Source organism: Gobius niger, assembly GCF_951799975.1.
Source record: "Gobius niger genome assembly, chromosome: 7".
Lineage (NCBI taxonomy): Eukaryota > Metazoa > Chordata > Actinopteri > Gobiiformes > Gobiidae > Gobius > Gobius niger.
The window spans coordinates 39372200-39398804 of record NC_136858.1 but is presented as its reverse complement, the minus strand read 5'-3'; the positions used below and the strand labels follow the sequence as shown (position 1 = coordinate 39398804).

The 26605-nt window shown below is 37.5% G+C and overlaps 4 protein-coding genes across 4 annotated transcripts in view; 2 read left to right on the top strand and 2 right to left on the bottom strand.

Moving 5' to 3' along the window:
* LOC306965102 (uncharacterized protein) overlaps positions 1-857 on the bottom strand; it is a gene marked incomplete at its 3' end in the record, with an annotated part of 40571 nt that extends 39714 nt beyond the window's left edge. The window contains exon 1 of the mRNA XM_079559346.1: positions 771-857. The remainder of the gene's footprint in view (positions 1-770) is intronic.
* On the bottom strand, positions 721-11099 carry LOC306965543 (uncharacterized protein; the record flags this gene model as incomplete). The annotated part of the gene is made up of 7 exons (XM_079560017.1): positions 10684-11099; positions 7289-7382; positions 5612-5699; positions 5172-5532; positions 3274-3367; positions 3113-3200; positions 721-1218 (listed from the first exon to the last, which is right to left on the bottom strand). Exons 4-7 carry the CDS (start codon positions 5464-5466, stop codon positions 721-723), a joined length of 975 nt encoding a protein of 324 aa, XP_079416143.1. The 5' UTR covers positions 5467-5532; positions 5612-5699; positions 7289-7382; positions 10684-11099.
* A 2876-nt stretch (positions 11100-13975) lies between these two features.
* Positions 13976-17948, top strand: bet1l (Bet1 golgi vesicular membrane trafficking protein-like; the record flags this gene model as incomplete). The annotated part of the gene is made up of 4 exons (XM_079560629.1): positions 13976-13995; positions 16068-16153; positions 16221-16277; positions 17781-17948. The coding sequence occupies exons 1-4, from the start codon at positions 13977-13979 to the stop codon at positions 17946-17948; spliced, it is 330 nt and encodes a 109-aa protein (XP_079416755.1). The 5' UTR covers position 13976.
* Positions 17949-21047: 3099 nt separating this feature from the next.
* Positions 21048-26605, top strand: part of deaf1 (DEAF1 transcription factor) — a gene marked incomplete at its 5' end in the record, with an annotated part of 59135 nt that continues 53577 nt past the window's right edge. Inside the window, 2 exons of the mRNA XM_079560016.1 lie at positions 21048-21124; positions 23653-24025. Of these exons, the coding sequence (XP_079416142.1) occupies positions 21048-21124; positions 23653-24025 (450 nt within the window). The remainder of the gene's footprint in view (positions 21125-23652; positions 24026-26605) is intronic.

Sequence of the window (26605 nt, the reverse complement as noted above, 5' to 3'; positions counted from 1 at the left end):
CATTAAAAACATGGCTGAAGTGTTGCCTTGGCACATTCACGTATTTCTGAGTAATCTGTAAAAACTCTGATGGCGGCCATTTTAGGGATAGGTTTGCCTGAGTCCTCCTAGGAACGCCCCCACCTCCTGGAGACGCCTCCGAGCTTTGGTCACCAGCCGAGTAACCAACCACTGCTCCTCAGCAGAACCCCCTCCCCACTGATGCCACAGACAGCGTGTGGAGGGGGCGTGTCTAAAGGCTCAGAGGTTCTTAAAGAGACAGAGGCCTATTTCAAGACATTCACTACAGCCATTTTGAGAGAGACATTTAACCTTTAACTCCCACCTGAACCGAGCACATTTTCTCCAGTTTGGCTTTACCCCAATCCAAAAGCTTCTGGAAAAAAGCTGAGACAAACAAAACTGAGAGGAAAACAATGACGAAAAAGTGACAAAAAATTTACAAAAAAGTGAGAAAAATTTGACGAAAAATGGAGGAAAAAATGGACAAAAAAGTGACAAGAATTTGACAAAAAAAATGCAAATAATTTGACAAAAAAGTCACGAAAATTTGACAAAAATTTGTCGACTGCCCGACAAAAAAAGTGCTGAAAAAAAATCTGACGTGAGGAAAAAAATCCATTTAGTTTTGTAGGTCTTAGCTTTCAAATGAGGCGTTACACTGGCCTACAGGATTTGGGTAAAGCTGAACTGGAGAATGCGCTTGGTTATGGCGGGGGGTTAGAGGCTTGAAGGCCCTCCTGCTGTGAACATCATTCTCCCACACTCACACTTGTAGCTGTACTCGTGGCCCCGCGGCGCCTCGGCCAGGTTCCGCGCCTCGGCCAGGTTCCGCGCCTCGCTCAGGTTCCCCGCCCCGCTCAGGTTCCCCGCGCCGCTCAGGTTCCGCGCCTCGGCCAGGTTCCCCGCCCCGCTCAGGTTCCCCGCGCCGCCCAGGTTCCGCGCCTCGCTCAGGTTCCCCGCCCCGCTCTTCTCCACGTTCTCCACCAGCAGGTCGATCTCGCTCTCCGTCAGGAAGTCCGTCATGCCGCGGCTGCGTCTCTGCCGCTTCTTGGGCATCGGAGACGCGGCTTCGCAGAACTCGTCCTCCTCGTCCACGATGGGCGTGAGGAGCGGCGCCGCGCCCGCCAGGCGGCCCTCCATCGCCTCGTTCATCCGGTAAAACCACGGCCACGAGCTCAGGTTCGGGTCCACGCCGGGGGCCGGGAACTTCAGCTCCTGAAGAGAGAGCGGGGGGTGTCATGTAATAATGATCTGGAACAGCTTAAGGTGAGACACTTTAGGTCAGGGGTCGGCAGCCTTTAACACCGAAAGAGCCATTTGATCCGGTTTCCACGGAGAAGAAAACACTGGGAGCCGCAAATACTTTTTGACATCTAATGCTGGGTTTACACATAACGACGACAAGTCACGAACGCCACGAATCCACATTCGTGGCCGAGGATCACGAATGTGGGTGATACGGGGCAGAGGTTTCACGCGCCGCCGCGAACTGTTGCGACCTGTTACTGCGCGTTACGATTAATGGCACGAATTATTACGCACGGTCACGAATATGCTCCCGCGCTGCTGCGGGTTATTGGGGAATTGTCGCGTTCTGTCAAAAATCTGTCAAGAATTGGCTGAATGTGGAAAGATCGCTGCCGCGCACACCGGGTTGGAGGCGGAGCAGAGACGTCTCGCTCCGCCGTGCGCCCCTGACTCGTTGGGCTCTCGCCAAATCGGGTTAAACAAAAAGCAAATACACCAGCTCAGGCCTGTCAATATACTGGAGAATAACAATAGTTTTTCAGTTTATGGGACAGTCACACCAGTTCAACCTCACTCCTGTCAATGCGTAACACGGGCAAACGCATCAACAAACGCACGCGCTTCATGTCAGATTAAGTGAGTGCAATAGCCGCACATTAAGGGCTGACTTTACTCCACAGAATAAGGATAAAAACACTACACTCACTGTGCACTCGATCTTCTGAGGATCCGTCGAACTCGCTGCTCTTAAACCTCTTTATCCAATGATTCTCACTCGTCTGGTCAGTCTCAGCTCCAGTTGAAAAAACTTTATAATCCACAAAAACAGGCCTGTCTCCACCTGCCCCGCGCCCACCGCCGCTTGCTTTACATGTTTATGGTTGTAAATAAGCCTTAACTTATCTGTGGTGTAGCTGCTGGAACCACGCGCTGTTGTTTTGGTGCGAGCGTGGGAGATGCATTCAGGGGCCGCGGGAAAGGCGCTTCTTACTGTCCCTTTTATCCACAAACGCGGGGAAAATCGGGACAAATATATAACAGTGGGGTTCTCCAGCGGGGGGGCAAAAGGGGTGGCAGGGACTGGCTCCCAAACATCAGGAGGAACGACCGCAGGAGGAGGAAAAGCCGGCGTTTTGGCAGGTATACCGGCTTTCACGAGTTTGACGTTTATTTTGAGCGACGAAAAACAATAAAATATATTTATTCTAACATGTCAAGATCACAATAATCTTCCAATTTAGAACTAAAATATTAAAGAACTAACACAAATAAAACACACTTCAATTAAATATTTAGGTTTTTGTTTTTTTTGTAATTTATTTTCCCAAGCCACTCAGAGCCGCAGTGTAAGGATGAAAGAGCCGCATGCGGCTCCGGAGCCGCGGGTTGCCGACCCCTGCTTTAGGTGAAAGTATTGATGTTTCCCGCAGTGGTGGAAGTGGAGATTTGTATCTGTTTTCCTCCCTTTACATCTTAGTTTTCATGTCAGATATAAAAATGCTGATGTTTATTTGATGATGTTTTGTCTGCGAGGTGGGGGCGACCCGGAAGTAGAAAGGCCGTCTTTCCCGCGGGTTTTCATTCATAAATATTGACAGATTTGACATCCACGTGTCCTGCTAAGGGGCCCCGTGATGACGCTTTCACCCAAATATGGTGTTTTTCCTCCTACGAGACGCTGGAGCGGAAAAGTGGAAGAACGGGCCGAGCATGCGCATGTTTTTTCCCTGTTCACCTGCAGTGTCTCGCCTTAAATGCCGGTTTGAATCACATTTCATGCTGGTTTTGGCCTTTAGATCTCGCTCCATAACCACCGCTTCAGTGTTAGGGGCGTCTCCATGACAACAGCGAGGAGACTCACCTTGTATTTCCTCTTGAGGTTGTCCCACTTCTTGGCCAGCTGGTCTGTGGACACTTTCCCCTGGAGCCCGAGCTCGAACAGGACGGCTCTGAGACGAACACGGAAAGATTATATCACTGGAATAAACAAAAACAGTGGTATAATATGGAACGAGCGCTCACCTCCAGGCCGGCTTGGCCGTGTTCCTCCGTCCCGTGAACAGCACTTCATTTGCAGCTCGGAGTTTGATTAGTTTTTCCGTTTCGTTGTCGGTCACTGATGGAAAAGAAAAGACGAAAAGACATTTAGAAAAACACAGACTCAACTCTTTGACTTTTACACTAAACGGCTCTTTATTATGAGCGCAGGGGGTGGAGCGGGTCGTCTCAGGATCGGAAGGTCAGGGGTTCGATTCCCACCTCCTGAAAGTGCACACTGTCGTTGTGTCCTTGGACACTTCCCCCACATTGCCCCCAGTGTCTGCGTACATATGTGTAGGGCTGCTCGATTATAGAAAAAATTATAATCACGATTATTTTAGTAATAATTGAAATCACAATTATTCAAACGATTATTTGTTGCCTTAAAAAAACATCTTTATTTTATTTATTCATTTGTATTATTATTTTAAAAAACAACTATGGACAACATTTTCTTTGGACAATAAAAGCTTTATTTTTTAAACTAATCCTATAGGGACACCTGCCCCCTGCTGGCCAGCCCTCACACCTGCCCCCTGCTGCCCTCACACCTGCCCCCTGCTGCCCTCACACCTGCCCCCTGCTGCCCTCACACCTGCCCCCTGCTGGCCAGCCCTCACACCTGCCCCCTGCTGCCCTCACACCTGCCCCCTGCTGCCCTCACACCTGCCCCCTGCTGCCCTCACACCTGCCCCCTGCTGCCCTCACACCTGCCCCCTGCTGCCCTCACACCTGTCCAACATCTGGCCTGATGACATCATCACACAGCGCTAATGTTTTTATGTCAGACCAAAGCCTGAGCCTTTAGTTCGTGAAATACGAAGGGAACAGAAACAATCATCTCAGCAGCTGAAGTAATAAGTTTAGATCTGCTCCTGAAGAAGAGTTTTAGACTTTTCTACTAAACAAAACCAGTGTCTGAGCAAAGGATGTGGAGGCTTCAGAACAGCTGTTCTGCTTCAGCACAAGGTGAGCTCTAAACAGAGGTGTTATCTAAGAGTTAGGTATAAAACATATTAGTCTGATGTTATTCACAGTTCTGTCAGGCTGGTGTTTCAGCTGATCAGACGCGTCACACAAACTGCGCAGGACGAGCGGGAGGGCATCCTTAGTAATCGTTTGTTCTCCATTATGCTATTTTTGTGATCGTCTAGTGTAATAATCGAAATCGTAATCCAATTTCGATTAATTGCACAGCCATTGGTGTATGAATGAGAGCATGAATGGGTGAGTGGGTCCTGGCTGTAAAGCGCTTTATAAGCTGAGACCATTTACCATTACAGGATCCTGCAGCTCTAAGTGACTACGAAACAGTGTATGACGGCACGAGATCACCAGCGCACACGCAGTTTGTTTGTCGAGCTTTGTGACGTCAACTGTAGAGTCGGCTATTAGAGGTCGACAAATCGGGCCGATATTTGGGCATTTTACAATATCGCCTATCAGCCGATCTAACGCAGATAAAAGCCGAAAGTGACTGAGACTTCCTGTTGCAGTGGAAGAGCTTTAAAACGAGTCCTCCCACAACTTGCTAGGCCTCAGACGAAGAGGGAAACAACGCAAAAAATGCCGCAACAGTAAAGCTAAAGCTAAAGCTAAAGCTAAAGCTAGACAAAAACATAACACTGTATTGATCTCACACTGAGGAAAAGACTCTCCACTTCTTCACTCAGAGAAAGACACTTTTAAGAAAGGGTCTTGGTTGATAGTGAAAGATACTGAAAAACCCCAGTAGGTGGATCTCTGATTCGTAAGCTACAACCTCTAAGGGCGATTAGCGAATTTGAATCAAATCTTTATTTTAATCAAGGCCGATCTCAATAATCAGGAGCACTAACTAAAACTGTGATGCAGTTCTGACAGAAAAGGTCTGGTCTTACTTTTGTAGGAGCACTCGGAGATCCTCCTCCAGCCCAGAGTCGCTCCCTCCGCCGTGGTCACTGCGGACCTCCTGCTCCTGCGGCTCATGCTCACAGACTCGTCCATCTCCGTCTTTATCAGGAACTCCAGGATGTCCTGGTTCTCCTGGTTCTCCTGGCTCTGGTCCTGGGTCTGGATCTGGGTTTGATCCTGGTTTTGGTTCTGGATGTGGTTGTGGTTCTGGTCGGGTTCAGAGTCCGGGCTGAGGACCAGGTGGCTGCTGAAGAGGCGTCCGTTCATGGCCTCCTCCATCATGTGAAACCAGGGCCAGGACTCCACCGGCCCAGAGGGGACCTGCCCCTGGTACGGCTGCTTCAGGTCCTGCACAGGGAGGGGGGAGTTCACATTCATGCCAGGGATGAAACATTAAAAGACAAAATATAAACTGTACTAGCCTTACCTTATATTTGGTTCGAAGATTGTCCCATTACTTCGCGATCTGATCAGGGGTCAACTTCCCCTCGAGCCCAAGACCTTTCAAAATAATACTAGAAACAAACACACAAAGACCGTGTTTAGTCATTTTTCCTCCCAGGAATAAAAAAAAGAAGAAGAGGCCCGATATTAGCTATTACGGAGAGTCTTCAAATAAATATGTTCAAGTGCTGCTCATAGGGCTGCTCGATTATTGAAAAAATAATAATCACGATTATTTTTGTCATAATTGAAATCACGATTATTCAAACGATTATTTGTTGCCTTTAAAAAAATCCATCAAAAAAGTGACAAAAATCCATCAAAAAAAAGACAAAAATCCAGCAAAAAAGTGACAAAAATCCAGCAAAAAAGTGACAAAAATCCAGCAAAAATGTGACAAAAATCAAGCAAAAAAGTAACAAAAATCCATTAAAAAAATGACAAAAATCCATTAAAAAAGTGACAAAAATCCATTAAAAAAGTGACAAAAATCCAGCAAAAAAGTGACAAAAATCCATTAAAAAAGTGACAAAAATCCATTAAAAAAGTGACAAAAATCCAGCAAAAAAGTGACAAAAATCCAGCAAAAAAGTGACAAAAATCCATTAAAAAAGTGACAAAAATCCATTAAAAAAGTGACAAAAATCCATTAAAAAAGTGACAAAAATCCATTAAAAAAGTGACAAAAATCCATTAAAAAAATGACAAAAATCCAGCAAAAAAGTGACAAAAATCCATTAAAAAAGTGACAAAAATCCAGCAAAAAAGTGACAAAAATCCAGCAAAAAAAGACAAAAATCCAGAAAAAAAAGACAAAAATCCAGCAAAAAAAAGTGACAAAAATCCAGCAAAAAAGTGACAAAAATCCAGCAAAAAAGTGACAAAAATCCATTAAAAAAGTGACAAAAATCCATTAAAAAAGTGACAAAAATCCATTAAAAAAGTGACAAAAATCCATTAAAAAAGTGACAGAAATACAGCAAAAAAGTGACAAAAATCCATCAAAAAAGACAAAAATCCATCAAAAAAAAGTGACAAAAATCCATTAAAAAAGTGACAAAAATCCATTAAAAAAGTGACAAAAATCCTGCAAAAAAGTGACAAAAATCCAGCAAAAAAGTGACAAAAATACAGCAAAAAAGTGACAAAAATCCAGCAAAAAAGTGACAAAAATCCAGCAGAAAAAAGACAAAAATCCAGCAAAAAAGTGACAAAAATCCAGCCAAAAAATGACAAAGTACGCCTTGATTAAGGAGAGGTCTCTGTTTCACACCTGCCCCCTGCTGGCCAGCCCTCACACCTGCGCAAGCAAACTGACATCATCACACAGCGCCGTTTGTTTTTATGTCAGACAAAAGCATGAGCCGTGGCACGGGAAAAGCAAAGGGAAAATAATCCCAGCGCCGTGAAATAACACAAGTCTGCTTTGCAAAAAAAAAATTTAAAATTGAAAAAAAAAAATGTGGAAAAAAAATAATGAATTGAAGAAAAAAAAATAGAACAAAAAAAGATATATAATCGATTTTTTGCAATTATGCTAATTTTGTAATCGTTTACTGTTGTAATCGAAATCGTAGTCGAATTTCGATTAATTGCACAGCCCTAACTGCTCAAAACCTGATGATTCCAATACTTTAAAGAATAAGTGAGTGTTTGTAACCTCCAGGCGATCTTGGCCGAGTTCCTCTTCCCGGTGAAAAGAGCCTCGTTGGACGCTCTGAACTTGATGAGCCGCTTGACGTCGTCCTCAGTCACTGCAGCAGAATACAGCACAGAAACACGGGGGAAATTTATCAAGACGAACGTTATTAAAGACACGCTTCATACGGACAGATGCAAGTTTAAGGCTTTGATGCCGTTTCTAATACTGCGTTCTTAAGCCCTTAACTCCCGCCTGAACCGAGCACATTTTCTCCAGTTTGGCTTTACCCCAATCCAAAAGCTTCTGGAAAAAAGCTGTGAAAATAGAAACAGAACTGAGACGAAAACAATGATGGAAATGTGACAAAAAAGTGACAAAAAATTGATGAAAAATGGACGAGAAAATTACGAAAAAATTACAAAAAAAAGACAAAAATGTGACAAAAAAATTACAAAAATGTGACAAAAAATGGACGAAAAAATGACAAAAATGTGACAAAAAAATTCCAAAAAATTACAAAAAAATTACAAAAAAATTACAAAAAAATTACAAAAATGTGACAAAAAATGGACAAAAAAAATAACAAAAAATGGACAAAAAAATGACAAAAAATGACAAAAAAATGACAAAAAAATGACAAAAATGTGACAAAAAATTACTAAAAAATTACTAAAAAATGACAAAAATGTGACAAAAATGTGACAAAAAATTACTAAAAAATTACTAAAAAATGACAAAAATGTGACAAAAAATGACAAAAATGAAATTTACAAAAAAGTGACAAAAATGTGATAAAAAATTGACCAAAAATTGACCAAAAAATGACAAAAAAGTAACAAAAATGAGTTGAATACCCAACAAAAAAATGATGGAAAAAAAATCTGGTGACGTGGGGAAAAAGATCCTCTCGGTTCAGGCGGGAGTTAAGAGGTTAAGCCACAAATGCACATTTCATCAAAAAAGAAAGAATTGGACAAAATGGGCAACATTTTAACAAAAAGGTTTGGTGAATTTCAGCCAAAACTGCAAAGGATTATATTTCACACCATAATTTGGGTTTTTTCATTGAACTTGTACAGCAAAAAATGTTGAGAAATGTCATAACTTTGCTATGAATGTAAATTTAATGTCTTGATTTTGGCACAATTCCTCTAATGACTTTTAATGCTTCGTGGAGCCCTGTAAGATCATGTTTGCAGTGATCATGATCTGTAGAATCCGAGACACAGTAATTGTAAATTGCAAAACTTTACCCAGAGTTAATAGAATAAACCACAGGTCGAGCGTCCAAAAGTTATAAATCAAATGTTTATCAATCGTGTGAAATGTTTTGAAAAGTCCAATGGCACATTTTGAAGGAACAGGCCACCGTTTATACACACTGAGATATGTTCTTATGTATTGTAAGGCGTAATAATACCAGGAGTCGGCGCAGTATTATCTTCACTTTACTGTGTGGACGACGAAGTAATCCTGGTATTATTAAGCCTTACAATACATAAGAACATATCTCAGTATCTCAGCCAATCCCTTTAAGTGAAAACATGGCACAGCTTGGTAGCATCTAACTTTACCCAAGTTTAGAGCTATACCTACTGTATGCTGGGAGAGGCTAAATGCTAACAACATTAGCGTGGCTGAGTGCACGCATAAACCCCAGACAGTGATCATCAACTCGTCTAAGGTAAGAACTTATCTCAGTTACGTAAAAACGGTGGCCTGTTCCTTTAAAACGCATCAAAACTGGCTTTAACAACACTGACACACACCAGGGTCAGGTCAAAAACTTTATCTTCTTTTCTCTGCAAGTTTGAGGGAGCCACTAAAAACATTCATTAACCGCTTAACTCCCGCCTGAACCAAGGGGATCTTTTTCCTCACGTCATCAGATTTTTTTTCCATTTTTTTGTTGGATATTCAACTCATTTTTGTAACTTTTTTGTCATTTTTTGTCACATTTTTTTGTCCGTTTTTTTTTTTCATTTTTTCGTCAAATTTTTATCACATTTTTGTCATTTTTTGTTGTTTGTTTTTTCATCAATTTTTCGTCACTTTTTTGTCATTTTTTCGTCAATTTTTCATCAATTTTTCGTCACTTTTTTGTCACATTTCCATCATTTTTTCGTCTCAGTTTTGTTGCTATTTTCACAGCTTTTTTCTTGAAGCTTTTGGATTGGGGGTAAAGCCAAACTGGAGAAAATGTGCTCGGTTCAGAGAGGATCTTTTTCCTCACGTCATGAGATTTTTTTTCCATTTTTTTGTTGGGTATTCAACTATTTTTGTCACTTTTGTTGTCATTTTTTGTCAATTTTTTATCATTTTTTCGTCAATTTTTTCTTCCGTTTTTTTATCATTTTTTGGTAAAAATGTTTGTCAATTTCTTGTGACATTTTTGTGACATTAATGCCACTTTTTCTTCAATTTTTCGTCACTTTTTTGTCATTTTTTCGTCCATTTTTGTCATTTTTTCATCAAATTTTTATAAATTTTTTGTAATTTTGTTGTAATTTTTGTCACTTTTCTTTTTCATTTTTTCGTCAATTTTTTTTAATCCAATTTTCGTCATTTTTTCGACCATTTTTTCCTACATTTCTTGTGACATTTTTTCCACTTTTTTGTCACATTTCCATCATTGTTTTCGTCTCAGTTTTGTCGCTATTTTCACAGCTTTTTTCTTGAAGCTTTTGTATTGGGGTAAAGCCAAACTGGAGAAAATGTGCTCGGTTCAGAGAGGATCTTTTTCCTCACGTCATGAGATTTTTTTTTCCATTTTTTTGTTGGGTATTCGACTCATTTTTTTACTTTTTAGTCATTTTTTGTCACATTTTTTGACACATTTTTGTCACATTTTTGTCATTTTTTTGGTCAAAGTTTTATCACATTTTGTATTTTTTTTTATCACATTTTTGTAATTTTTTTTATCACATTTTTGTAATTTTTTTTAATCAATTTTATTTTTTTCGTCAATTTTTTATCAATTTTTTTTCATTTTTTCGTCAATTTTTAATCAAATTTTTGTCATTTTTGTCACAATTTTTTCGTACATTTCTTGTGACATTTTTGCCACTTTTTCATACATTTTTTGTCACTTTTTTGTCAATGTTTTCTCACTTTTTTGTCACATTTCCATCATTGTTTTCGTCTCAGTTTTGTTGCTATTTTCACACCTTTTTTCTTGAAGCTTTTGGATTGGGGTAAAGCCAAACTGGAGAAACTGTGCTCGGTTCAGGCGGGAGTTAAGGGGTTAAAGCATTGAGATTCTGCGATACCGTTTACCAATACGATACATCAATAAAACCGTTTTCCGATTTAGTGCGAAACGATATTATCATCACACGTTCTTTACCTACACCAACAGGCAACGCAGCAACAATCAGATCATAAGAAACATTTAACTAGTGATAAATACTTACTTTTATAGGAACTGTCAGAGAATGGGGGCAGAGTTCCCAGCGCTGGATCCATGGACATGATCTGAGCGGTCATGACTCGAGTTTAGGGCCAGGAGGAAGGAAGCGAGTGAGGAAAGGAAACGAGGGAACGAGGGACCGGGGGAGACTTTACGTTTGCGTCTAAACTCAACTACATCGCCGCGTTTACGCCATTCGACCATCACTGAGGCTGTTGTGGGCCAGTTTCCATTGTGAAAGGAGACGTAGCACAACTTTAACGCGCTAAGCTAACTCCCCCCATGCAAAAGTAACGGCATGCTAACCGATGCTAACAAAACAACGCGGGGATGTGCGTTTAAACTGCTCCGACTGCGCTCGTTTACGGCGCCTCCGGTGACCCTCCACGGGGACGGGTTAAAAACGTGACGTGCCGCCTCTTTAGTGAGTAATAACGCCGTAAATGAAGACAGAACCGGGGGAAGCTATCATTCTGAACCCTGTGCAGCCGCGGGGAGGGCGGGGACCTCCGGGGTTAACTCCGCCCCGCCGGGACACGAGCGTCCGCGAACGAGCGCACGCTGGACGGCCACGCAAATGAACGCGGGTTTTGTACTAGGGCTGCTCGATTATTGAAAAAATAATAATCACGATTATTTTTGTCATAATTGAAATCACGATTATTCAAACGATTATTTGTTGCCTTTAAAAAAAATCCATCAAAAAAAGTGACAAAAATCCAGCAAAAAAAGACAAAAATCCAGCAAAAAAAATTACAAATATCCATCCAAAAAAGACAAAAATCCATCAAAAAAAAGACAAAAATCCATCAAAAAAGTGACAAAAATCAATCAAAAAAATGACAAAAATCCATCAAAAAAATGACAAAAATCCATATAAAAAAAGACAAAAATCCATAAAAAAAAGACAAAAATCCCTCAAAAAAAATACAAAAATCCATCAAAAAAAATGACAAAAATCCATCAAAAAGACAAAAATCCATCCAAAAAAAGACGAAAATCCATCAAAAAATGACAAAAATCCATTAAAAAAAATGACAAAAATCCATCAAAAAAATGACAAAAATCCATCAAAAAAATGACAAAAATCCATCAAAAAAAAAGACAAAAATCCAGCAAAAAAAAGACAAAAATCCATCAAAAAAATGACAAAAATCCATCAAAAAAAAGACAAAAATCCATCAAAAAAAAGACAAAAATCCATCAAAAAAAAGACAAAAATCCATCAAAAAAAAGACAAAAATCCATAAAAAAAATCCAATCCAATCCACTTTATTTGTATCGCACATTTAACCAACAAAATGTTTCCAAAGTGCTGCACATGAGATCTTAAAAACAGATACAATACTTATTAGCTCTACCACAAAATAAATAAATAAAAATACCTAAAACCTGCATAAACAAAACAATAGATAAAACAATAAAATAATTAAAAACATTGAATAAAAAAATAAAATCAACAAGATAAAATAAATAAAAGACACGGGGACCATACAACTCACGACAAGACAAAAATCCTTAAAAAAAATTACAAAAATCCATCAAAAAGTGACAAAAATCCATCAAAAAAATTACAAAAATCCATCAAAAAAAGACAAAAATCCATCAAAAAAGTGACAAAAAAATCCAAAAATTAAAAACTAGAAAAAAAAAGAAAAAAAAAAAAGGAAAAAATATAAAATATATATTATAATCGATTTTTTGCGATTATGCTAATTTTGTAATCGTTTACTGTTGTAATCGAAATCGTAATCGAATTTCGATTAATTGCACAGCCCTATTTTGTACCGTTTTATAGTGTCGGAAAGTGAAACAATAACACATTTATGAGAATAGAGAAGATCGTGAATTAAATATGGCTGATATTAATTCATACAACATAAAATATAAACCATTGTAGTTTGTTTTTGTTCTAATATGTTTTTTTTCATGTGAAGCACTTTGGTCTAATGTGTTGTTGTAAAAGGCTATAGACATAAACATTGTTAAATTCCATCATATACAAAGCGTATGTGAGTATTTCATGAATGTTGATACTGATAAACTATCATTTGTTGAGGAAAAGGGCATTTGCACCTGACATTTCTTACCTGAAAAGAGCAGATTTTCCCCAGTTCAGCTTTACCCAAATCTACAAGCTTCTCGACTGGAGCTCACCGCCTGTAGGCCAGAGAAACGCCTCATTTGAAAGACCGACAAAACTGACTTTTTTGTTGCTTTTCCATCACTTTTTAATTGTGTTTTTGTCACTTTTTTGTGTCGCTTTTTGTTCAGAGCAGTGTTAATGTCGTCGACTAAAATATTTAGTCTTAATTTTAGTCAAAGTGATATTTTTGTGACTAAAATTGGACTAAAACTAAATGAAAAGTTTCTCATGAGACTAAAACTGTGACTAAAATGTCCAGATATTTGAGTCGACTAAAATCAGACTAAATAAAGATGAAAAGGAGAGACTAAAATCATCCAAACTTGTATTGAGCGTCTGAAAGAGCCTCAGATCATGTTTAAAGGATCAGCTCTGAGCTTTGTTCATGTGGAGCAGAAACATGAAGCAGAGGAACAACATTAAACATGATTAGAATCAATATTATAAATATTGGTCGACTAAAACTAGACTAAGACTAAAGACTAAAACTAAACTAAAATATGTCAATTTTTTTTTTATATAATTTGTATTTTTTTTTATTGAATACATGGCACATAAATCACGGCAGTATAATAAAAAATAAAAATAAATAAAAAGAAAGAAGAGGAAAAAGGAAAAAAAAGAAAAAAAAGGTGAATAAATAATAATAATAATAATAAAAATATTGAAAAAATGTAGATGAGAGAAAGATGAAAGAAAAAAAATAATAAGTAAATAAAATAAATAAATAAATAAAAAGGTGGTAGGCAGTGGGGCTAATCCAAATACATAGTATTTAGTCAAGGCTTCTCACTGACAAGTCATCACCTGAGATTGTTAACAATAATAATGACAGTAATATCGTTGTTGTTGTTATTATTATTATTATTATTATTATTATTATTATTATTATTATTATTATTATTATTATTATTATTATTATTATTGTAGTTGTTATCATTATTACTTATCTTTTTATAAGCTATAAAATATGTCAAAATTAACACTGGTGTGAATTCCAAACATTTCGAAGCATTGACGCTGCTTTAACTGTCCAGTCCAGCAGGTGGCAGCACAGGGCCACATTTAAAAAAGAAAGAACCGACCTACGCGCTCTCGCTTCCGCAAACACAGGTCACGTGAGCAGGATCTGCGCGTCACTGTGCGTCAACATGGCGGACTGGAACAGAGGTAAGTTTCTGTGTGACACGTCTTCACTTTGATCACAGCTCACATTCACCGGGTTTAGTGAAAGTCTGTGCGGGTTTGTGAAGAGCAGAGGACGCGGTGGTTCATGTCAGACTGTCTGTTCTCTGGATTTAAATTAAAGCACATTATTAAGCCACAGAACACGGCAGATGGGACGAACTGACTTCAGGACTTGAGAATATCAATGGTTGTTCTTGCTATTAATGTAAAGCCAACTAGTTTATGTCAAGGTCTTCTGAGATTATTGTGCCAAACCATGTTCCTAACCTTGTATAGTATATATAGTACAACAGTATGTGTGTGACAAGTTATTGTAACATCTTCTGACCAACGAAGACGAGGTGGACTGTGTTGTGTCTTACATTTGGGCCTTGACACAGTTGAAATTAATTAATAGACTTCTACACCATATTTATAATGTGAATGTTTTTAAAAGCACAGCTGAGTGTGGTGTGTTCAATGACACGGTATCATCTTGTTCATTGTAATGATCTTTGGTCACGTACCTGACGTAGTGACGTAACATGCGCTGTTTGATTGAGTCTGTTCAGTAAAGCCTAAAAAGTGACAGAAATTCAACCAAAAAGTGACAAAAATTCAACCAAAAAGTGACAAAAATTCAGCCAAAAAGTGACAAAAATTCAACCAAAAATTGTCAAAAATTCAACCAAAAATTTACAAAAAATCAACCAAAAAGTGACAAAAATTCAACCAAAAAATGACAAAAATTCAACCAAAAAGTGAAAAAAATTCAACCAATTTTTGTCACTTTTTGACAAAAAAGGACAAAAAATGACCAAAAAAAATGACAAATAAATGACTAATAAATGACTAAAAAATGACTAAAAAATGACTAAAAATTAACAAAAAATGACCAAAAAAATGGACAAAAAATGACAAAAAAATGGACAAAAAATGACTAAAAAATGGACAAAAAATGACAAAAAAATGACTAAAAAATGACAAAAAATGACAAAAAATAACAAAAAATGACAAAAAAAATGACAAAAAAATGACAAAAAAATGACAAAAAAATGACAAAAAAATGACAAATAAATGACAAAAAAATGACTAAAAAATGATAAAAATTACAAAAATGGGTTACTTGGAATTATTTCAGATTAATAAAAGACGGTGTAGGAACTGAAACTGTAATAACGGCCAATAATAAATTTGGCTAGTCTCGAACAATAACAGTAACAATATACCGGTAATAATTATTACATTATTGGCCTGAGGAGATGAAAATTGTAACAAACGTTATCGACTTATTACATTTTGAAACTGGCCAAATGTATTACATCATCAGTTAGGGCTGCTCGATTATTGAAAAAATAATAATCACGATTATTTTTGTCATAATTGAAATCACGATTATTCAAACGATTATTTGTTGCCTTTAAAAAAATCCATCAAAAAAGTGACAAAAATCCATCAAAAAAGTGACAAAAATCCATCAAAAAAAATGACAAAAATCCATCAAAAAAATGACAAAAATCCATCAAAAAAGTGACAAAAATCCATCAAAAAAAATGACAAAAATCCATCAAAAAAAAGACAAAAATCCATCAAAAAAATGACAAAAATCCAGCAAAAAAGTGACAAAAATCCATCAAAAAAAGACAAAAATCCATCAAAAAAAGTGACAAAAATCCATCAAAAAAATGACAAAAATCCAGCAAAAAAGTGACAAAAATCCATCAAAAAAATGACAAAAATCCATCAAAAAAAGACAAAAATCCTGCAAAAAAGTGACAAAAATCCTGCAAAAAAGTGACAAAAATCCCCAAATTAAAAAATTGAAAAAAATAAAATAATTTTTTTTTTGAAAAAAATAAATTATAATCGATTTTTTGCGATTATGCTAATTTTGTAATCGTTTACTGTTGTAATCGAAATCGTAATCGAATTTCGATTAATTGCACAGCCCTATCATCAGCAGTTATTACATCGTGAGCTCCTACAGAAGGTGAAACTGCATTATGTCTACTTTACTTCAAAGAAACTTTACTTTAATGACACAACTTTGTAAGCTGACTTTGTTTCTGCGTCAGGTCACAGCTCCGTGGAGGACATGCTGGATGCGGAGAACAAACGCATGGCTGAAAACCTGGCTGCTAAAGTGTCCAGATTGAAATCGGTGAGTCCTTGTTCTGTCTTAAACATAGAGTATTTTTCTTCTAACCTACCGTGTCTGTGTCTCGCAGTTGGCGTATGACATCGATCAGGACGCAGAGGATCAGAATGAATATTTGGACGGCATGGTAAGACGTTCTTTTGCTGAAACCCCGTCAAAGATCACAGTCGCTCGAGGTGGAGAGTTTATGAACTGCAGGCAATATCAACCCCTTAACTCCCACCTGAACCGAGCACAGTTTCTCCAGTTTGGCTTTACCCCAATCCAAAAGCTTCTGGAAAAAAGGTGTGAAAATAGCAACAAAACTGAGACGAAAACAAGGATGGAAATGTGACAAAAGTGAGAAAACATTGACCAAAAAGTGACGAAAAATTGAGAAAAAAAAGAACGAAAAAGTGATAAGAATTTGACAAAAAAATGCAAATAATTTGAGGTAAAAGTGACAAAAAATGTACAAAAAATGACAAAAATTTGAAGAAAAATTGAGAAATTTTATCATCAAGCATCCTTTAACATACGGTAAAATACAGGGATCAAATTTTCTGATTTTCTAAAGCTTTTGCTACTTTCTTTTTGTTGGTAATAATTATGACTGACGCAGAGAAACAGAGATAACTAAAAACACTGAAATATAAGCCAAACAATGCCTAACATAAATGTTTTTAAAAGTGATGCCAAGTTTAAATATATATTTCTAATGGACAAATATAAAATGAATACATTATAATAACTGGAAATACGAGTTAAACGTATCACTGACTTCAGAGCGGGGGATGTTTTAAATGTGTTTCTGAGCTGCACAATGCTTTGTGTCATTGTACCTTTAGGCAGGGCTGTAACGATGAAGGGGGCTCTGGGCATTTGCTGAGAGGCCCCAATTTGAAAGGGGCCCAGAAATATAATTCATTAACAGCAGTAAATAGACCAGCTAAAATAATTATTGATGATCTATAACGCACCAGATTGCAGGAAATCATGTCTGAATTATAAAAAAAAATTGACATAAAAGTGACAAAAAATTTACAAAAAATGTGTGAGAAAAATTTGACGCAAAATTGAGAAGAAATGGCCAAAAAAGTGATAAGAACTTGACAAAAAAACGCAAATAATTTGACGAAAAAGTGACAAAAAATGTACAAAAAAGTGAGAAAAATTTGATGAAAAAGTGAGAAAAATTTGACGAAAAATTTGATGAAAAAGTGAGAAAAATTTGATGAAAAATTTGATGAAAACTTGCGGGGGAAAAAAGTACGAAAAAGTGATAAGAATTTGACAGAAAAATGCAAATAATTTGACGAAAAAGTGACAAAAAAGTCCCGAAAATTTGACAGAAATGAGACGACTGCCCGACAAAAAAAGTGCTGAAAAAAAATCTGCCGTGAGGAAAAAGATCCATTTAGTTTTGTAGGTCTTTCAAATGAGGCGTTACACTGGCCTACAGGATTTGGGTAAAGCTGAACTGGAGAAAATGCTCTCGGTTCAGGCGGGAGTTAAGAGGTTAATAAACAGGATTTATGCACAGAAACAGTATTTTGGGGGTAAATTCTGTCCCTCAGCGCCCCCTAACTAAAACATCCTCCCCCGGCTCTGCAGTCGCTCTGTCTTAGGCTACATGTTTCTGTCTTTCCAGGACTCGAACTTCATGAGCGCCACTGGTCTGCTGACCGGGAGCGTGAAGCGCTTCTCCACCATGGTCCGCTCGAGCCGGGACAATCGCCGCCTCCTCTGCTACATCGCTGTAGGACTGGTGCTCGTGTTCTTCATACTGTACTACATCGTCATCAGGATTCAGCGCTGACACTGGAGAAACAGGCTCTACATTTTACTGTATTTATTGAAAGTGATGGACTGATGGTGCCTTTGTGGAGGGTGTGGTTTGAGAGCAGGGGCTTGGATCTGTCGGGATCTGGAGTTTGTGAGAGGGGAAATAAGTAGATGATGCAGTTTTTTAGAGGCTGTGTGAAGCACCTGGTGGACCAACTGAGGACCAATACAGGACTAAACCAGCTCAAACCAAGTCCTGGACCAAAGGGGAGTGTGGGTGATGTGGCAAAAAACAAAACAACTTCTCCCTGTGCATGTAAAGCAGTCGCCTTGTTGCTTAAAGACGTGACTGAAGCTACGTGGGTTTTCTTCTGAGAGTTCATACTTGACTGTGATTGGTTGAATCTTCTGTCATTCAGTCAGAGCAGACCGGCCGAGCCAATGGGAAGAGTGGGCAGAGAAAAAGCAGGTGTTTGTGCTTGAATATCTGAACTCCCACCTGAACCGAGCACATTTTCTCCAGTTTGGCTTCAATGAAATGTCAAAGAATAAAAAAACATCAAAAAAACAAAAAAATTCTGAAAACGAGACAAAAAAAGTCACAAAATAGCAACAAAATCTGCAAAAAAAGTGACAAAAATACACAGCTTTCAAATGGGGCATTACACAGTTGCTCTGCAGTCAAAAAGTGTTTAGATTTGGGTAAAGCCCAGCTCAGAGACATGGTCCCTCCGCTGTGTCCTGGGTTTTCCCGGGGCCTCGTTTCGATGCGTTCAGGTAGGGCTGCTCGATTATTGAAAAAATAATAATCACGATTATTTTTGTCATAATTGAAATCACGATTATTCAAACGATTATTTGTTGCCTTTAAAAAATCCAGCAAAAAAGTGACAAAAATCCAGCAAAAAAGTGACAAAAATCCAGCAAAAAAATGACAAAAATCCATCAAAAAGTGACAAAAATCCATCAAAAAAGACAAAAATCCATCAAAAAAATTACAAAAATCCATTAAAAAAAAGACAAAAATCCATCAAAAAAGTGACAAAAATCCAGCAAAAAAGTGACAAAAATCCAGCAAAAAAAAGACAAAAATCCAGCAAAAAAGTGACAAAAATCCAGCAACAAAAAGACAAAAATCCATCAAAAAAGTGACAAAAATCCATCAAAAAAGTGACAAAAATCCAGCAAAAAAGTGACAAAAATCCAGCAAAAAATTACAAAAATCCATAAAAAAAAGACAAAAATCCATCAAAAAAGTGACAAAAATCCAGCAAAAAAGTGACAAAAATCCAGCAAAAAAGTGACAAAAATCCATCAAAAAAATTACAAAAATCAATAAAAAAAAAGACAAAAATCCATCAAAAAAGTGACAAAAATCCATCAAAAAAGTGACAAAAATCCAACAAAAAAAGTGACAAAAATCCAACAAAAAAAGTGACAAAAATCCAGCAAAAAAGTGACAAAAATCCAACAAAAAAAGTGACAAAAATCCAGCAAAAAAAAGACAAAAATCCAGCAAAAAAGTGACAAAAATCCAGCAAAAAAAGTGACAAAAATCCAACAAAAAAATGACAAAAATCCAGCAAAAAAAAGACAAAAATCCATCAAAAAAGTGACAAAAATCCATCAAAAAAGTGACAAAAATCCATTAAAAAAAGACAAAAATCCATCAAAAAAGTGACAAAAATCCATCAAAAAAGTGACAAAAATCCATCAAAAAAGTGACAAAATCCATCAAAAAAGTGACAAAAATCCATCAAAAAAAGTGACAAAAATCCATCAAAAAAAGTGACAAAAATCCATCAAAAAAGTGACAAAAATCCATCAAAAAAGTGACAAAAATCCATTTAAAAAAAGGGACAAAAATCCAGCAAAAAAGTGACAAAAATCCATTTAAAAAAAGGGACAAAAATCCATTAAAAAAGTGACAAAAATCCATTAAAAAAGTGACAAAAATCCATCAAAAAAGTGACAAAAATTCATCAAAAAAAGACAAAAATCCATCAAAAAAAAGACAAAAATCCAAAAATTAAAAATTAGAAGAAAAAAAAGAAAAAATTGGAAAAAAAAATTCTAATCGATTTTTGGCGATTATGCTAATTTTGTAATCGTTTACTGTTGTAATCGAAATCGTAATCGAATTTCGATTAATTGCACAGCCCTACGTTCAGGAGACGTCGGAAACAGACGCCTCAGCTCCTCAACGTGGAGATCAATCATGGAAAACATCTATTTACTAAACACGTTGTATTTATTGCCACGTCGCCCTGTCGCCCTGTCACCCTGTCACCCTGTCGCCCTGTCGCCCTGTCGCCCTGTCGCCCTGTCACCCTGTCGCCCTGTCGCCCTGTCGCCCTGTCACCCTGTCGCCCTGTCGCCCTGTCGCCCTGTCACCCTGTCGCCCGCCCTGCACCTACACCCAAACTCGGATTAATCCAAATCTAAGTGACGTGTGAACCTAAAATAATCCCACATGTTCTTCTACGTCTCGTGTGTTACTGACAATGATAAAAAGTTCATAACGGATCTTACAACAAAGCAGTTTGCAGCATTAATGCACTTTATATCCTCATGTGTGTAAATGTTGTGAAATAATAAAGTAAATCGGCTCTAGTTCACCACAGGGAGGCCCGTGTACAGTACGTGCAGTTTACTTGGTTATTAACAGATTTTGTAACATGAAGCTGATGTTAATTATCCCGATGTCAATATTTTAATAAATAAGACACTGAAGCCGTTTCACTTCTTTGTGTTTCGTATAGAAGTAAATGACCAGGAGCGTCGGAGCGTTTGATTCATTTGCAGATGAAGATCACATGCAGTTTGTCAAAGTTCAAGTGATTTTCTTTCTTTTCCCCGGGATGGTAAAGGTCACGTGACTGGACTGAACGCCTGAAAGACCTGTTTGTAAACTCCACTGTCCTGAAGGTTGGGTTAGTTAGTTAGTTTGTCAGATTGGGTTAGTTTGGACTAGTTTGAGGCGACGTCATGGCTGGAGCTCCACTTCTCATTAGCCGCTAATGTCAGAGACCGGCTCATTATCAAAGATTTTCAGTGTTCTTGGCACGAGCAGCCGCAGGACAGAGAGAAACTAAATATGTTTTGAATGTGTATGAATGAGCAGTTGATTAAAATGACTGTGTTTCTCACTGACTGTGAGGCCAGAGACACAGAACTCTGGGACAGGAGCAAAGCTGTGGCCGTCCTGATGTAAACCTCGAAAGGGAACAGGATTACATTAACCCTCTCACTATCACTGGGTGAAAATCACTTAACCTCTTAACTCCCGCCTGAACCGAGAGGATCTTTTTCCTCACGTCATCAGATCTTTTTCCATCATTTTTTTGTTGGGTATTCAACTCATTTTTGTAACTTTTTTGTCATTTTTTCGTCAATTTTTTGGTCAATTTCTTGTGACATTTTTGTGACATTTATGCCACTTTTTCTTCAATTTTTCGTCACTTTTTCGTCATTTTTTTGTCACATTTTTTTCATTTTTTTGTTACATTTTTTCATTTTTTTGTCACATTTTCTCATTTTTTTGTCACATTTTTTCATTTTTTTGTCACATTTTTTTCATTTTTTTTATCACATTTTTTTCATTTTTTTATCACATTTTTTTCATTTTTTTATCACATTTTTTCATTTTTTTATCACATTTTGTTCATTTTTATCACATTTTTGTCATTTTTTTATCACATTTTTTTCATTTTTTTTTATCACATTTTTTTCATTTTTTTATCACATTTTTTTCATTTTTTTATCACATTTTTTTCATTTTTTTTCACATTTTTTTTCATTTTTTTCCACATTTTTTTCATTTTTTGTATCACATTTTTTTCATTTTTTTTATCACATTTTTTTCATTTTTTTATCACATTTTTTATCACATTTTTTTCATTTTTTTATCACATTTTTTTCATTTTTTTTATCACATTTTTTTCATTTTTTTTTCACATTTTTTTTCATTTTTTTCCACATTTTTTTCATTTTTTTGTCACATTTTTTTTCATTTTTTTTCACATTTTTTTCATTTTTTTATCACATTTTTTTCATTTTTTATCACATTTTTTTCATTTTTTTGTCACATTTCCATCATTGTTTTGTCGCTATTTTCACAGCTTTTTTCCAGAGGCTTTTGGATTGGGGTAAAGCCAAACTGGAGAAACTGTGCTCGATTCAGGTGGGGGTTAAGGGGTTAAACACGTGCCTGTGTGTGTTTTGGAGGAAAAACCCCCCCAGGCCGTCAAAGATGTCAAAGACAAAGCTGGAGCCCAGAGACCCAGGACACTCCGATAAACCATCATAATGAAAATCACATACATGTATTTGGATGAAAAACACCCGGCAATACTGTTCTGGGGTCAACCACCAAAAATAACAGAGCACAGTGAGCCTATAGTGTTTTTCCTCTCAGCCTCTTTTTGTTTTGGACAAATAACAACAGGCCGTTTAACTTTCTTTTTATTAAAACATAATAAATCCCTAAAAATGTTTAATAGTAACAGAAACTCCCCGAGAGAAGCAGACTGTGTCCAGAGCAGATTTATTGACAAAAAGCACAAGTTCACAAACAGGCGACATTCAGCTTTCAAAACAATCATATCTGACTGTACAAAGTCTAGAGTCGAGGTCAAAAAAACATTCTTAATCTCTTAACCCCATTTACTCCGGTCCGGCTCAACCCAAACCTCAAAAAGGCAAAATCAAGAAGAAAAATGTAGCAAAAAAAGCACCAAAAAATGGATGAAAAAATGACAGAAAAGTGAGAATAATTTGATGAAAAAATGGACAAAAATTTGACGAAAAAAGTGAGAAAAAATTGACTAAAAATTTTGGAAAAAATGGACGAAAAATTGATAGGAATTTGACAAGAAAAATTGAATAATTTGACGAAAAAGTGAGTAAAAAATTACAAAAAAGTGACAAAAATTTAACAAAAAAGTGACAAAAATTTGACAAAAAAAATTGAATAATTTGACGAAAAAGTGAGTAAAAAGTGAGAATTTTTTTTAGGAAACATTGGACGAAAAAGTGAGAATAATTTGATGAAAAAATTGACAAAAATTTGACAAAAAATGGACGAAAAATGGACAAAAAAGTGAGAATTTGACAAAAAAAAATGTGATTAATTTGATAAAAAGTGACAAAAAATTGACTAAAAACTTTGGAAAAAATGGACGAAAAATTGATAAGAATTTGACCAAAAAAATTGAATAATTTGTCAAAAATGAGTCGACTGCCCGACAAAAAAAGTGCTGAAAAAAAATCTGACGTGAGGAAAAAGATCCATTTAGTTTTGTAGGTCTTTCAAATGAGGCGTTACACTGGCCTACAGGATTTGGGTAAAGCTGAACTGGAGAAAATGCTCTCGGTTCAGGCGGGAGTTAAGAGGTTAATAAACAGGATTTATGCACAGAAACAGTATTTTGGGGGTACATTTTGTCCCTCAGCGCCCCCTAACTAAAACATCTTCCCACGGCTCTGCCTGGTTGGGAAACACTGCTATAAAACCTCCCTGCTCGCTGATTCCTACTCTGTCCGCTGGGGGTCTCTTCATTCCTCTTCGGCTCACCTCGTGCTTTTCCGGCGGTGCTCGGCTCATCACTTCACCCACAAATTGTCCGTGTGATGTGCGCCGGTTTTCGTGCTCAGACCTGGGATTCCCTGGACACGTATCGCTGATTTAAACGCTGTTTTTCTGGAACCACCATTTTGTTTTTTCGTGTTTTCTGAAGTTTTCCCGCGCCCGCCGCCTGCGCCTGGCTCGTGCAGCCTCGGCACATTTCGGGCTCCGCGTTTCGGCTGCGCTCGGCTGTTGTCGGGCCTCGGCGGAGAATGGAGGAAGCGGACTCGGCCACGAAGGCGCTCGGGCTGGAGGAGGAGGAGGAGGAGGAGGAACACGACCCCCCCAGCGCCCCCGGCTCGGACACGGAGTCAGAGGCCGAGGTCCGGGCCATGGCGGTGATCGCGGAGTCGGGAAGCATCGACGAGGCGGAGGCGGCGTTTGCAGGCGAGGCCCGGGGACCGCCGGAGCTAGTTAGCATTAGCCACCATCAGTTCCGCTTACACCACGCTGCCAGCAGGGGGCGCGCCAGCATCAAAACAAATGTAGAAGCATATTCAGTGTATGGTCGCCACCTGTCCCTCATTTAGGCCTTTCTCCACCTGTCCCACAGTTTAGATCATTACCCACAAGAGTCGTATAAATTAGGGCTGCTCGATTATTGAAAAAATAATAATCACGATTATTTTTGTCATAATTGAAATCACGATTATTCAAATGATTATTTGTTGCCTTTAAAACAATCCATCAAAAAAGTGACAAAAATCCAGCAAAAAAAATACAAAAATCCAGCAAAAAAAAAGACAAAAATCCAGCAAAAAAGTGACAAAAATCCAGCAAAAAAAAAAGACAAAAATCCATTAAAAAAAAGACAAAAATCCATCAAAAAAGTGACAAAAATCCATCAAAAAAGTGACAAAAATCCATCAAAAAAGTGACAAAAATCCATCAAAAAAGTGACAAAAATCCAGCAGAAAAAAGACAAAAATCCAGCAAAAAAGTGACAAGAATCCCAAAATTAAAAATTTAAAAAAATTGTTTAAAAAAAATAATAATAATTGGAAAAAAAAATAATAATTGAAAAATTGAAATAAAAATTATAATCGATTTTTTGCGATTATGCAAATTTTGTCATCGTTTACTGTTGTAATCGAAATCGTAATCGAATTTCGATTAATTGCACAGCCCTATAGAACAGTATCTAATGCCCACATCAATAATCAGCATAAAACTGCAAATGAAGGCAATATGTAAAGGAAAACTCCTCCATCCCTAATACTTATTCCCATAACCATTTGTTATATGATGCAGATTGTCTTGTTCTGCTCTAAACTGATACAAATCAAGCGTTTTTTGTTTTTGAATTTCATATATTATTTGACCTTAATCTTAATGGTGCTTTATACAACTGTTCATGTAGAAAGAAGCGCTGATGTTTATGTGTTTGACCCTGTAGTGACCGGGCGGCTGCATGAGGGGTCAGCAAGGGCGTAACTTCCTGAAGGACTGGTGTGGACATGTCCCCATCAATATTTCAGGATGGCCAAGTTGTCCCCACCAACTTCATTCACATTGTGTGATCTTTCACAAAGACTTGACTCAGATGTGGCACTTTAGTCTTGGGGGAGGACGATCGCCATCACAACACTTTTTGTTTCGCGTTGATTGGTCAAATATTTGCGGAGAAAAGCATATTTTCGGGTTGCAACTGCGGAGCTTCTGTCTCTTCATGAAGAGACAGAATGCGTGAGACGCATTTACGTGTCCGACGGAAACACGCCATGTTTCTAGTTTATTTATGTCGGATGTTTCACTCAACAACCATCAGAAAATGGTCGGTCTGCCCGTTCCATAACTTATTTTATTAACAAGTTGAGTGGGAGAGGAGAGCGGCCATGTTCTCTGAGCGCAGCAGTGAGGGGGGGGAGCAACACGGGGAGTTTAGAGACTGATTTTCACTAATAAAAACAAAACTACAACAGAGAGTCATATTAATATGCCTATGTGACGATGTTTGACAAGTCTAGAGGCATTATCTTAGTGAAAAAAAAGCTTATTTATTTATTTATTTATTTTTGAGGGGGGGTAAAGTGTCCCCACCAATAGTAACACCAAACCTACGCCCTTGGGGGTCAGCAGGCACCTTTACTTCCATCACAGTGGTTTATCCGACGCTCCAGGATCAGTTGTTTTGTAGGTTTTCTGGTGAGAGGCTCCATTAACAGAGAAAACCTTCCACACGTTTCACCCTGGCGGATCAGAGGCCACTGTGATGGAAAGTACAGGCGCCATGCGGACCATGTGAGTCATCTTTAGGAGCCCGCGGTCTTTAACTTTGTAATTCTAGGTCTTAAAAAGGTCTTGCATTTCTCTTTGCAACCCTGAAAACATGAAATGGACCTCACAGCTTTTATCTAATTACCTGTCAAACTGAATGGCACTATTTGTCTCTCGTCGTAGTTCTAGTGTTTTGTAAACTGTGATATTTTGGGGGAAAAACACTGTGCGATGTTCGTCTAATTAAAGCCTTTTTAGCAATTTCATGAACCAGCAAGCTGTGAAATGTGCCTCTTTAAACTGCCCTCTGTAAGGAATTGGGATTCTGCACATAATGTTAGGAAAGTTAGGTTTTTGTGATCCAAAAATCAGGTGTAGGGCCTTAAACTCAAGTCTATCCCGTCATGTCCCATCCTCACATCTCACAGCGAGTCGGTCACACAAGTAGAATCATTGATAGTCATTTATTTACTTTGACATAGGGCTGCTCGATTATTGAAAAAATAATAATCACGATTATTTGTGTCATAATTGAAATCACGATTATTCAAACGATTATTTGTTGCCTTTAAAAAAATCCAGCAAAAAAGTGACGAAAATCCAGCAAAAAAGTGACAAAAATCCAGCAAAAAAGTGACAAAAATCCAGCAAAAAAGTGACAAAAATCCAGCAAAAAAGTGACAAAAATCCAGCAAAAAAGTGACAAAAATCCAGCAAAAAAGTGACAAAAATCCAGCAAAAAAATGACAAAAATCCAGCAAAAAAGTGACAAAAATCCAGCAAAAAAAAGACAAAAATCCAGCAGAAAAAAGACAAAAATCCAGCAAAAAAATGACAAAAATCCAGCA